Source organism: Aptenodytes patagonicus, chromosome 3 (genome assembly GCF_965638725.1).
Source record: "Aptenodytes patagonicus chromosome 3, bAptPat1.pri.cur, whole genome shotgun sequence".
In the NCBI taxonomy this organism is placed as follows: domain Eukaryota; kingdom Metazoa; phylum Chordata; class Aves; order Sphenisciformes; family Spheniscidae; genus Aptenodytes; species Aptenodytes patagonicus.
In genome coordinates this window covers 84,408,805-84,422,063 of record NC_134951.1, presented here as the reverse complement: position 1 = coordinate 84,422,063, position 13,259 = coordinate 84,408,805, and the positions used below count along the sequence as shown (strand labels likewise).

The window sequence follows — 13,259 nt, the reverse complement described above, 5'->3', positions numbered from 1 at the left end:
AATACTTACGCACTGCTCATCCTAGATTAATTTGGGGGAGTGAGGGGAGAGGGGGAAGACCTTTTACTTAAACCCAGCTCAAGCCTTATTACTTGAGATAAGAGTATAAACCATTTTGCACATCATATATCCAAAGCCCTTCTACAAAGACCACCACCAGCAAGAGGAAAAACCTGCAGGTTTCCCTGCCCCTTTTCTGACAGTCTTCCAAAGCACAAGAACATAAACCAAGATTTCATTTCAGATTAGCTATCAGTCACTAAGGGCAACTATTCCCCTGTTTCCCCCTGCCAGCCCCACCACGTACTGACCTGCACCAATGAACCTAAGGTAAAAAGAGCTTCCATGTTCCTAATATTTCAGACACACATCTTCAATTTTTTCCTTCATACTGTACAGGCATTCTGTGAGCCCATTATGGTGGATCTGACCACAAACCCTTCCGGTTGATAAGGCTGGCTTCAAACGTTCTGTTTTCCCATCATTTCTCTACCAATTCACAGTTAGGCCAAGCCTTTCAAATATACATCACACGTCTGCATATATCAAAGGGAAGGTCATACCCTACATATGCAGATTTGAAATAACCTGAGTTAGTGTTTCCAGTTATTCATTTTAATATTATACACGATGGTTATATTCTGAGGAACTGCATATCTCCCAGAATACATTTTATTATTTTTATCACATTTTGAAGTTTTTCTTTAATTTACCTTCATTATGGGAAGAAGATCTTCTACTTTATGTACCTTTTCCAAAGCTTCTCGAACCTCTAATAGTCCTTTTGGATTATTAGCACTGGAAAAAATTAAATATGGAATCGCAATGGTTGAACACATGTAGCATTTCTGGAAATCCATCTAGCTTTAACATAATTAGCCATAGTGGAATAAGTTATTGGAAGTTATTTAATTATTTCTTTTCTGAAAATTAGGTCCTTCATACTTGGCTACATGCTCTCCTATTCTTCAAAAAGTAATTTCCTCCTATATCAGCTCAGCTTATTTTTTTCAGCTTCAAACCTCAGCTTCAAACTTCAGGTTTATCTTACTCATTTGCTGTTGGCCACTCTAAAGCATTAAACAGTGTTTGCATGAGTGTGTGCGGGCAGGGAGCTGTTGATGAGGAAAGATGGAAGAATAGAGTTAATGGTAGAAATATCCTTCTCAAAATATACGCATCTGTGTAGCCTCAAAGGTATGTAAATACTACAGATGCAGGCACAGGTGGACCACGAAGAAACCTATTGAACTAGTGCTCTAATATGTATTAATTACCGTACACTCAGATTTTAAGAACAGAATTATTAAAAAAAAAAAATCACAGCACAAATTGCTCTGGTTTAAGGTCAAATGCTGCTGGCTCACTCTGAATAAACTTTCTCCCAATAGAGGATAGACTGCCCAGTTACTACAGAACTTACGCATCTTCAGCAACTATGATAAATTTTCTAAAACTTAAATGTTTTCAACTGTTATAAGGATTTTCTGCACTTTCATTTTTTGATATTTAAGTAGCATAGTGAGATTGAAAAACAGAAATCAATATTTAATAAAAGTTACCAGGCCAAAGAAAAAATAGAGGGCTTAAAGCTAAAAGAGTTTCTTAATTTTTAACATTATCAGAACACTGTTGCCACAAATGAGCCACAGGTGGGGAAGACATTTTACTTATAAAAAAATGATCAAAGTTTGAAATAGATGCCAACATCAATTTTCAGATTACCTTTAGTCACATTCTTTCATTCAAGATTCTACAACTGTCTTCTGTTCCAGGACAAAGTCTACCAACCCGTCTACATAACAGGTGGTAAAGATTCTCTGCTCCTTTAAAGCTACTTGTCAAACACCAGTGTCAATTAAAGCTACCTTCCGTATCTTCTTTTCTCTTTTTCCTCACTCCTACTATTTAATACATTAATCTCAATATTCAGAGAAACTGTATTCTATTCTACCAGGAGGAAACCCAACTTCTTTAATAATTCATATTTTTAGAAAGAATTGAGACCCACTCATGCCAAAAATGTAGGTACAAATTCAACACTGTTATTAGTTTCTAGGTATACTGTAATTCACAATGTTTTTTCCTATTAGTTTAAGTTTCTTTATGTGGCAATGAATAGGATTCTGCATTTCCAATAGGAAATAAGAATTACAGACACTAAGAAAACTAGAACTTAGTAAAATTAAGAAAATATCCCTCAGACTTTCTGAAATGACTATTATATGTAAATTTCAAATCAGTATTACCAGGGCAGTGAAGCAGGGGAAAAAAAAATAAAATAAAATCATTAATTTACCCATGATAAACAAGGATCCTATCTTTGATAAAATGAAGAATTTTCTCAAAATATTCCAGGTACCGCATGTTAATGACCTGTCCCCTACAAAGAAAAGAAAAAGTTTTTTTAAAGTCTTGTTTTTCAACCCAACATTCCAGGGCTAAGACACAAATATTACTCATTAATATTTGACAGAATTTTATCCATAGATGCTTTGTAAATTAAAGGAATGAACTAGAGGTTTCTGAAGTGGTGAATTGCCCATCCCCCATTTTGAATATAGATTCCACAGAGAACTGGCAAAGGCTCATATATCATTAGTGTTGCTGTTCTCTGAAAAACAACATTTCATGCATATTTCCCCATTTCCAGTGTGCCCATGTCCAGTAAATCTTATCTATATAATTATCAATTTGTACAAGGATATAATCTTAAACAGTTATTTATACTCATAGATATTGCAGAACTAGAAGAGAATTCTCAATCTGCACATTGATTTACTTAGAGAACCAACACTCTCCAGTTTACGCATTTGCCAATATATATGCTGACCTGCTCTGACAGTCCACATACATTTTTCTTTATTCACCTACATCCCTCTATATTGAAGTAATTTTGCTTTGACTCCTAACAGTTACAAGTAGTAACTGTTAAACAAAAACATCAAAAAGGTGTTTTTTTTCCCTTGGACTACTAAGGAAAAAATATACATTAAAAACTTAGTAGAAACCTGCTAGGATTATAACCACTCTGAGAGGAAAAATTACATACCATTATTGCATTTGTAGGAGTCCTTCCTCTTCTCCCAGTCTACAAAACAAGATTTTATAAAGCAAACGTTATTGCTTTCTGAGGAAGCAAAACCACTGTCAATCACAGGAAGGTGTGTACACCTAGCTTTTTTTCCACTTTAAGTGATTTTTGGCAGCTTAAGTCCCTGTCTAATGTCTCCCTCGACAGTCTCACACTTTAGTAGGCCTAGTCTCAGAATAATGGCAGAATCAGTCTTTAAAAACTGAACAGAATTAGAACACATACATATCTGCACATAGGAAAGGGAGGTAGGGAAAGCGGAAGGATGAAGTCAAATCTATATACATAATTTGCCCTTGTTGTACGTCCCATCATTTTCCATCTGTATTAAAAAAAAATATCTGTACAACAGGCAGAAGCGTGTCAGTATAATGAACTGGATTTTCCTTCAGTGGCATCTTGGAAAATACATCCAAACCAGACCTATCATTCGATAAGGCCATCAGGAAGCAGTAGTACCAAGAAAAGACTTTTGGTGGGTGGTCAGAAGTGATGTGTGTTTATTCCCAGTCTTTCTCCTTGTTTAATAAACACTACCACCAAGAATTCAAAAGTAGCAGTGTTCCAGAGAGTGTCTTCATTTTTTTTAATAAAAATATTGAGTATATGATTAATGTTTAGCTAATCCCAAATCCTTGTTTTGCCTATGAAAATAACTTAAGCTTTCAAAAACATTTTCTCTACTTTAAAGGAAATTTGGCAGCTTTAATCATTTAAGCCAGAAAGGAGATAAGCCAAAGTCACACTTGTCTGCAGACCCATGAAGAAGTAGTGACAGCTGATATACTTGCAACTTGAGAATGTTAAGATCTGGAAGCCTATCAAACATTGTGATGTGCAAGATGTTTCATATACATCTTTAACAAAAGGTCCCCAAATTGACTCAAAACAAACAAAAAGAGTTTTTGTTTTCTGACACTCTCCAAACATTTTGCCACTCTGGAAAAGAATCTTTAATTCAGCAGTCACTGAATGCTAGTGCCTCCATGCCAAGACTCATTTGACAGGAATCACTGAACAATAATGGACTTTAAATGCAAGGAATTCTGAGTAAAGAAAAAGATTATGTTAACAGATAGCTAATCCAAATATTTTTGCACACAGAAATTACCTGTGTACAATTTAGACCAAACAAAACCTAGAGACAGCTTGAGCTCATCATGACTAGATCTGTTATGAATAGCAGTTGGGTGTTCTTTTAGTATTGTTACACTTCTCATTTGACTGAACAGCTTATAACTTTGTATATTTAATAACCATGAAGGCTGCCATTTGTCAGCCTAAATAACCTACTGTTACACCTGGTTTTCAGGTAGCCGTGCTATAGAAAGAATTCAGCCTTAGTCATACAGTTATGAGAATAACTTTCAAACCATAAGCCAAATATAAAGCAATGTATGTCTTCCTGAAAAACAGTCAAGAGACCATAAAGTGATCTCAATTATCAACAAAAAGGTATTAGCTCTGTAGCCTATCAATATCTTCAGTCAGCAGCCATTTTACAGTTGAGTAATGCAAGGAGGAGATTATACAGATCTGTATAATCCATTAAGAGTAAACTGTCATTTAGAAATCATAATGGACTAGAACATGCTTCAAAAGTAAAATGAAATAAATTTTAAAAACCTATTACCATTTAATATATTAATTCCTTTTATCCCTCACCTCTTGTGAAATCATCAGGAGGGAATCCAAAAGCAGAAACAAATCACTACGGAAAACTGACCAGTGAAAGCAGCTATTACTTGGGATGCAGAATGATTAAACAAGTACAGGTTTCCAGAATCAAAAAGGATGCAATCACCATCCAGTACTAAAGTGTGATCAACTCCTAAGGCGGTGGTATTTAGGCTGCTTCAAATCTATTGTTCCTTCCAAAAAAGTGCCAAATCAATAGTTTTCAGAGAACCACTACTTAGCTATCAAAAAAGCACGACCAAAATGCTGATGAGATCTCCAAAAGTCAAGGCTGAGCCAAAACCAAAAGGTTAGAATTAGATTCACTGTGGGCCTACCATTCTGAATGTTCATGAAGCTTATTTCAGATTTCTATGAAATCACCAAAACAGCTGGAACAGTAAATCATGAGTTTTGCTAGCATTCTCTGATGAGAGGAAACAAGTACTTTGGCCAGTGAAAAACAGAGTTGCTGACACAGAGATCCTGTACAGGGACACATTTCCCCAGATTAAATGTCCAGTGTTATTTTCAGCATGGTAATCAAGTGCTGTTACATGAATGCCCTTCTGCCAGCACAGATCACCTAGAAATTAAGCTTTTACTCTCCCATTTAAAGTAAAAACAGGAAGAAACAGATGAAGTATGGAACACATCCTTGTCTCAAAATACAGATGGTTGTGGTTTCTGCTGCATCGTACGTGTGAGAAAAGAGAAATGCAGCAACAGCAAAGATGGACAGAGCTTGGAGCCCAAACGTAACGCTTGGCTTGAGGGAAGACAGAAGCCTGAGCATAAGACTGTTCAAGAAGCCGCACATCCTGCAGGGCAACTACTGATCTGCATTGGCGTTTAACACTACATTGTAACCACTCCCTAAAGTAAAGTGGAGGCTGCCAGGGTCCATTCCCTGGAGCGGAAGGAAGAGCGTGGACAAATTCTCATTAGCTTCTGTATGTGAACATTAGAATATCACTGTTTTTCTCTGCCTGAAACAATTCTTGAGAAGGCTTTGCTTCCCTTATCCTCCTTTTTCCACACAGCTTTTCAAAAAGAGAGAGAGAGAGATAAAAGGAGAATGACAGATCAAAGATTCAATACTTCCTGGGAGGGGGGGGAAATAAGATGAAACCTGGCTACATATTTACTTACACAAACACACTCTGCTCCTGTGATTGACAGTGATGTTGCCACATTGAATCTCTCACACTTCTACCACTTCATGGGAGGTAGCACTGTCATGACTACAATACTGAGTCTTGCAGCATGGGAGAAGATGGAACGTACAACAGCGGTTGAATCTTTTAAATTTTACCTCTGTTTGAAAGTGCAACTGTTACCTTTCACAGGTTACTTATTTTGTCATTTTTGCTTTACTTTGGCCTGCTCTGAAACAACTAAAAGAACTATGTTTTTCCTCTCTGTTGTAAATTGGTATTAAAGCTAATAGAACAGCACTGTTTCATTACTGCTGCCACTATCTTTGAGAAGCAGCATTTGCAAAAATTACAATTGTGACTAATTTTTACATTTAAGGTAATTTGGGAATTAAAAACAGCACATAAAAATATGTGTTTTCTGGATCCTAGTTAGATCTTGCTATAACTCCCAGTTGTACAATTGAAATTCAGGAAAAAGAGCAAATGTCATGAGGGAAAATTTGAGGTGCACAAAACCTAAATGTTCCATTAGAAAATATAAAATAAATATTAAAGCAAAACAATAAGCATGTATACATTCAACACTGTAATACGCTGTTTCATGAACAGCCCCCAAGTTTTGGTACAAGCCCTTAGTGTGTGGGGGAAGGCTGTTTGGTAAAACTCTCATACCTGATTAAGTTAATGTGATTATTGAAACCTCTGCTAAGGCTTCGGGCAGGCATTTGGTCCAACCAAAGCACAGGCTGGTCAGGGTCAGCTATCCTACAAAGACAAAAGGACATGAATATTGGCACATGTTTCACTCCATGTAATATTTTTAATTGAGCTTTGCTCACACACAGAATGATTTTAGGCAAAATCTAGAATTCAGAGATCACAAAAAAAAGAACTTTTTATTGAAATGCATGTATGATTTTCATAAGAAAAAAAAACAAACTCATAAGCATTTTATGTTGCTGGAATTTGAAACTGTTAGTTTTTGTTAGCCTATGCTGCAATGTATCCTATGTTCTTTCACAGCTTTGCCTCAACCAGAAAATGCTATTCCCAACTCTTTCCCTCTGTTCAAGAAAGAAGAAAAATGGAGTATTTCCAGAAGTGCACTCCTTGTACCTAAACCATCCTTCTCTTCTACCAGAACACTTTCCAGTTACAGAGTGGTAGCGAGCGTTCATTTTCTCCTCCACGACTTCAGCCCTGTGGTTAACTGAAGCATGCATCATTATTACAACCAACATAAGGCTTGTTCTCTCTCTTCTTTTACATTACCTTCGCCACTTCACAGCAATATCAAACATATCTCTCCACTGCATCAGTCTGGTTTTCCCATTCATTCGAACTTTTGAGTTTGCCCAAGTCCGCTGCACAGCTTGCATTACTTCTAGAGTGGCCAACCCCATTGCTGGGGGTGGGGGAAGAGGACAGAGGGACAAACAATGACAGAAACAGAAAACCAATTAGAGCCAAACACTCATTTTTGTACAGATCGGAAAATTGAAGCAGGAAAGTGATGTATTTACAGGAAAAGAATTGCCAACATCAATAAAATCTGGGAGACCATGATTTCCAGTCCCCAATTAGGTCAAGAAACTGCTGACATAATGATTAGTTTCATTTTAAACTTTTTATCTGATTTGAAAGGAACAGAGCATAAAACTAATTTCTAGATAGCAAAGGTATAGCATTAAATTATCACCACATTGATTTTTTTCCCCACTCAAATTTACAGAGCATTTTCAGTATACCTCTATGTATTCTTTTATTTGGAAGAAATCCTGGTGTCTCATACTGCATCATGGAACCCAGATGATCAGCTACACATATGAGTTCTTGCACATCAGGCTTATAGCTTTCAAAATTCTGAAATAACACATCTCTTACAGAGGAGAAAAACATGTATCAGACATAACTTGGCAACAAAAGTCCTCAAAGTTGTAAAACAGATTTGTTTGATAATCAATACCATTTGTGTGAGAAATACTTAAAAGCAGTATAAAGAACACTTATTCCTCCTCCCATCCCACTGAGCATACACAGTACATGGCAGTTACACTCAATATCTCAAATGAAATCCTGGTCTTACTGAATTCAATGGCAGATCTTATTACTGTCACAACCAGTATTTCACCTTCAGACTTGCTCATAGTAAGTGATACTAAAGAAAGTTCACAGATAATACATTATCTTTCAATGTTACGCTCACCCTGAGGAACTTTAACACTAAGTAAAAGAATATGTATAGAAACCAGAAGCCTTATTCCGTAACTTCTCCCATAATTCTGTAAAAGCTTCTTATGCTAAAAAGGTGGATTCTATTCCATATACACAAAAGCCATGAATTTTTAACTCAGCAATTTTTCACATAGATAAAGTGAGAAACTAGTTTACAGCAGGAGAAATTGCTATCTTTCCTTTAGCTACATATTTTTGAAGCTTATTCTAATAAATCCCCTGCTTTGTTGACTGAAATCACCCCCTCCTAAAATACTGGTTTATCTAAATTACTCCATAGAATATTTTTTCCCAGTGAAACCCAGCTGCCATTAAAAACCTATTAAGTATCTAGGAAATTACACCTATAACAAAATAGAAACTTAACACACAACAAGAAACTGTAATAAGGGTGCTACATAATGCTACACCAAGCATCTCAAACTTATCAACTCCTTAACATTAATTGCAAGAAAAAAAGAGATAGAATAGTTATTCAGTAAGGCCATAGAATATGAAACAACATTATGTGAATATTATTGATTATGTGAAGACAGAAGTGAAGAAAATCATCCTAAGTTTCATTCTTCCTCTTTTATGAGCTAAACCAATTCCCATCCCTATGATTTTGAAAAGGATTTACAGACTCAGTGGAGTTCCACTTTCATATAGTATTAAACATTTATGCTGTTATAATGCCTCAGAATAGCACTTTAAAAAGTCAAACTGAAAAACACCCCAACATTTGGAGTAGGTATAAAAAAAAAAAATTACTCACTTTATATGTGGCTGTAACCCTGGCTGTTCTTCATAATTTTCTATAAGAAAAGGAAGGTTTTTGGCCCAGTGGTCCTTGAAATTTCCAGGAAGATCTATATCAATATTATACTCTGTAAGAGGGGTATCCAAATGTGCATGCAAGTATCTAGAATACTCTGGAGGAAAGAAATAAAATTAAATACTGTTTGCATAATCAGCCTACTTAGGTAATTACATAAAACCAAAAACCAGATTATATGTTTGTCAGTTATCCAACATGACTTTAATAAGTCATTACTCTTAGATAATTTAATTTTGCTATTAGCTAATTTCCAAGACAGAAATAAGTCTATTTCAACTAAGTATCACGACACTCTCTACCATTATACAGAAATGTATATTTCATCTGTGGTCCTAGTTTTTAACTGTATGAACAAGTAAGAATCAGCATACATTTTTTTAAACAGACATACTCAACAGTGCTTATGAAAATGTACGATGGTTTCTTTAAAATGGCTGTAACTAGCAGCCCTACACTTTTAGGGCTCTTGAAGGATTTAAGAAAATTAAAAAAAAAGAAAAACAATTCCAACTTACCTCGGAGGTATTTCACTTTCAGATATTCTGGGCTGGCCTTCTGACCCGGTAGTGGATCATTTAACATAACTTTAGTCTGAGCTTTTATGCCTTCATAAAACTGTCCCATTGCAACATGGCTGAGACCTTTCATGTACTGGCATACTTCATTGTATGGTTCTAGCTGTAGACATCTCTAGAACATTAAAGGAACAAAGCACCCCTAAGTCAAGAGAGAGAATGAGTATCTTCAAATAACTAACCTGTTTGGTCAGAAGACTGCATGAAAAAATTTACTGATTATTAAGATCCACTTCCATCACAATTTTCTTTCAAATGATGCTGAGCACTTAAATTGCTAGCAAATGTAAGAAAAAAAAAATATTTTCAGCTTCATTAAAGGGGGGGAAAAAAAAAACCAAACCAGGAAAAAAGAAGGAACTGCCAGTGCAAATATGCTTTTGATCACACTTTAAATTGTTATGAAAATAGATCATGTTTGCTCTAATGACATTATCTCTACAGAAGTTTCAACGTTAGCTGAATGAAATTAGGCAAAACATACTCCTGACAATATTAGCAACAAGTAATTTTTGGCTAGTTCAACATATATATCATGCCATTTCTTCCATCCATATCTTCGCTAGTTCATGCATTAGTACATCATTATGTTAGGTCAACTATTTACTGTATGTTAAACACATAGCAAATTCATATTTGTCATTCAAAAATTAATGCTCTGATTCTTCTTGCAATTTCATGTCTTCAGAAGAGCATTTCCATCTTAAAAGTTGAAATATCTTTTCAATTACACCAGTATCTATAAATTGTGTTACAGAAGGTGAATATGTAATAATGCACATAAAGAGTTCTCCTTGGGATAAGCACACACTGATTCAGAAAGGGATGTAATCGTTTCCACATCTTATTTCATTCCCTGTTTTAAGGATACGGACCTATGATTAACATATGCCTTTATAGTTCTGTCTACAAAATGAGGCTGTTTAATGCCAATGGAGAGAGGCAAGATTTTGTTTACCTATGGAAACACACACATTTTTACAAGCTCAATGAATCGCAACATATTCTGAGTTTTTCAAAACAAAGAAAATACCTGAGAAAAATTAGATAAATATTGTAACTTTGTATGCTTATTTTAAGCTTAAAATTACAAAGACGACTACATTCCTTCTTCCACCAGATATGAAAAAAACCTTTAGGTTTCAACCCAAACTAAAATATTAGCAAGAACACAATTACCAGTTTAAAAAAAAAAAAAAAGATAAAACATTTCAACCAGAGCTTGGTTTTAGAAATTCATAACAGTTAGAGGAAGTATCTTAGTTTTAGCAAAATTCCATTTTTAATTAAAAACTGTAAGGTTTTAGACATCTTTTAAGACAGACTTCACAAAAAAATAATTTTAGTTCAAACGCACATACACATTCAGAATTAAAAACATCGACGTTTGTCCATTTTATTGCACTTGTTGAATACTAGTCCTTGTTAAAACATTTTAATTTTGTATTTACTTAGGGCCTACTTACCTTAAAATTCTTTAGTGCTTCATCTAAGCTACCATGATGATAAAGCATCATTCCTTTGAGCTGTAACGTCTGAACATGATTTTGATTTAGCAGCAAAGCCTTCTGGAAGCTCTCTGTAGCAGCGTCAAAGTTGCCAAGTTCTCTAGTCGATTCCATAAAGTGGAAAGTGAAGAATATAGAAGGCAACAGTGACAACAAAATTACTTGTTAAAAGTTGTTTTAACGCATCCAAAGGGGATGATATTAAAGAGGAAAACAGTACTACTGGAAAATTTCTTTAACAAAAGCAGTAATACTGCAACTGTTCTTCAATGGTAATAACAGAACAGCTGCCCAGTTTTTCACTCCCAGAAATGCGTACTCCAAAATAAAACCCCACCAGACCACATATCTTCACAGTCCTCAGCGGACATAAACCATAACACACACACACCTATGGTATTTCTTCAGAAACTAAAAGAAACAAAACTTCCACAAAAAGCATTCTTGGAAAACACTCTCTATGACAGGTCTTTTTAACTTCTAAATATAAACACGTTTTTAAAAATATACTAACTACTTAAATGCTGAATAAGAAGAAAGCATACAGTGTTTGAAACCCGAAACTAACTAAAAACGTATTGCCTGGAATTACTCCATGTGCAGGGCAGCTTTTAGTAAAAATAGCCACAAAGAAACTATCATGAAAAAAATTAAAATCTAAATAGTACACAACTTAAACTTAAAAAAACTGAAGAAAAATTAAGATCATGAAATTCTTTCCACATCAAATTATATTAGATGAAATTAATCCTAACAAGAGCAACGCTAGAAAAAACAAACAAGATTTACTAGTTTTAAATAAATTTGCCAAAAAGAATTTTTAGACAGAACAATGATTAATCACAGCTCTTCAGTTCCAAATAAATGCACAAACACTGAAGTCACTAGATTTGAAGCAGGAATTAATAGGTAAAATGCTATAACTCATGTTGTACAGAAGGACAAATCAGACTCAGAATTGTCTACTTCCACTATAAAAATAATTCTTTAAAAAGTATTTTTAAGCATTGTATTTGAAACTTATTTGATGCAGAAGAAAGCAAGTGTGAACTTAAAATACAAGATTTTAGAAAGAGAGAAGAATTTGACAGCTGAAGTTAACAGTGCCCTGGAGAAATGAGGTTATTATTTCTGCCTGTTTTAAGACCTGAGTGTTCATGGGAAAATAATTCAGACTTAGTGACTAGTTGGTCACTAGTTACAGTGCCCTTGGTTATTAAACAATATTCTATTCAGCTTCTGGCCTTCTCTAACTGAGAGCTCTTCTAAAGAGTCAACAGTACTTGTGTTTTGTACATTAAGTCCTTAAAAAAAAAAAAAAGGTAGATTTCTTTACATTCCTTCCCCTATTATTTCCTGAGGATCAGAGAACTTTTGGAGGCAGGGGACAGTGAGAAGGAATAAAAGCAACAAATTTAAGCTGATTAGGAATACTCTGGTTAAGTGACTTGTCCTTTGTAAAACAAAATGTTTCATTTTGCACTGCATTGTTAAGGCTTGCTTTCTTCTCTCCTTCAGAATAAAGCTTCTTCAGATTAAGGTTTCTTGGGTCCAGCGTAGAACAGCTGATCAACTAGAGAGGCAGTCCCACATCCAAATACAAAAGAGTTAAAGCATTTATTGGAAACGTAAGAAGGCAACTGCCCATCTTCCAGGCTAAATTACTGACTATTATTTAGCACCTTGAAAGTACTTACACACCACAATAACAAGTACCACAGAAAAACACGTGAGGAAATTAGAGATTCTACATTGAGTTCAGAATTTAGATACTGTGGTAAATAAGGCACAAGTCCACAAAGCAAAAAAATAACAAAAAAAAAAATATTTAGTTGACACTGCCTTCAGTGACTATTGCATGTTCTGTATGCTGAAGGAAGCATAAAGCCTGAAGAAAAAGAGCACATGATCATGTAATGCTTGCACACCAACCCTACCCAACTTAACCTCTGCTACACAAAAGCCATTTATGTTGCAGCATCATCTATGCTGTAGATCAGTGCTTTCCAAAAATAAAAATGTAAAACAGGAAATAAAAAGCTGACAAGACACAGCAGGTGGAAAAAGAACTACAATGGGCAGAGATATTCAGTTGCTATGTTACGTTCTTGTCTTGTCATATATAAGCTATATGTACTTTTCTCCTTAGTAATTATCTGCAGACCACCTTTAAAGTAATATATTTTATTC

The 13,259-nt window shown here is 35.1% G+C and overlaps 1 protein-coding gene across 3 annotated transcripts in view; it reads right to left on the bottom strand.

Annotated features, from left to right (window-relative positions):
* TTC13 (tetratricopeptide repeat domain 13) overlaps window positions 1–13,259 on the bottom strand; it is a 43,066-nt gene that overhangs the window by 10,124 nt on the left and 19,683 nt on the right. For all 3 annotated transcript variants that reach the window (XM_076334069.1, XM_076334070.1, XM_076334071.1), the window contains 8 exons: window positions 11,028–11,169; window positions 9,502–9,676; window positions 8,924–9,080; window positions 7,680–7,810; window positions 7,204–7,336; window positions 6,604–6,696; window positions 2,300–2,383; window positions 714–798 (listed from right to left, as the gene is read on the bottom strand). In XM_076334069.1, coding sequence (XP_076190184.1) covers window positions 714–798; window positions 2,300–2,383; window positions 6,604–6,696; window positions 7,204–7,336; window positions 7,680–7,810; window positions 8,924–9,080; window positions 9,502–9,676; window positions 11,028–11,169 — 1,000 coding nt within the window. The remainder of the gene's footprint in view (window positions 1–713; window positions 799–2,299; window positions 2,384–6,603; window positions 6,697–7,203; window positions 7,337–7,679; window positions 7,811–8,923; window positions 9,081–9,501; window positions 9,677–11,027; window positions 11,170–13,259) is intronic.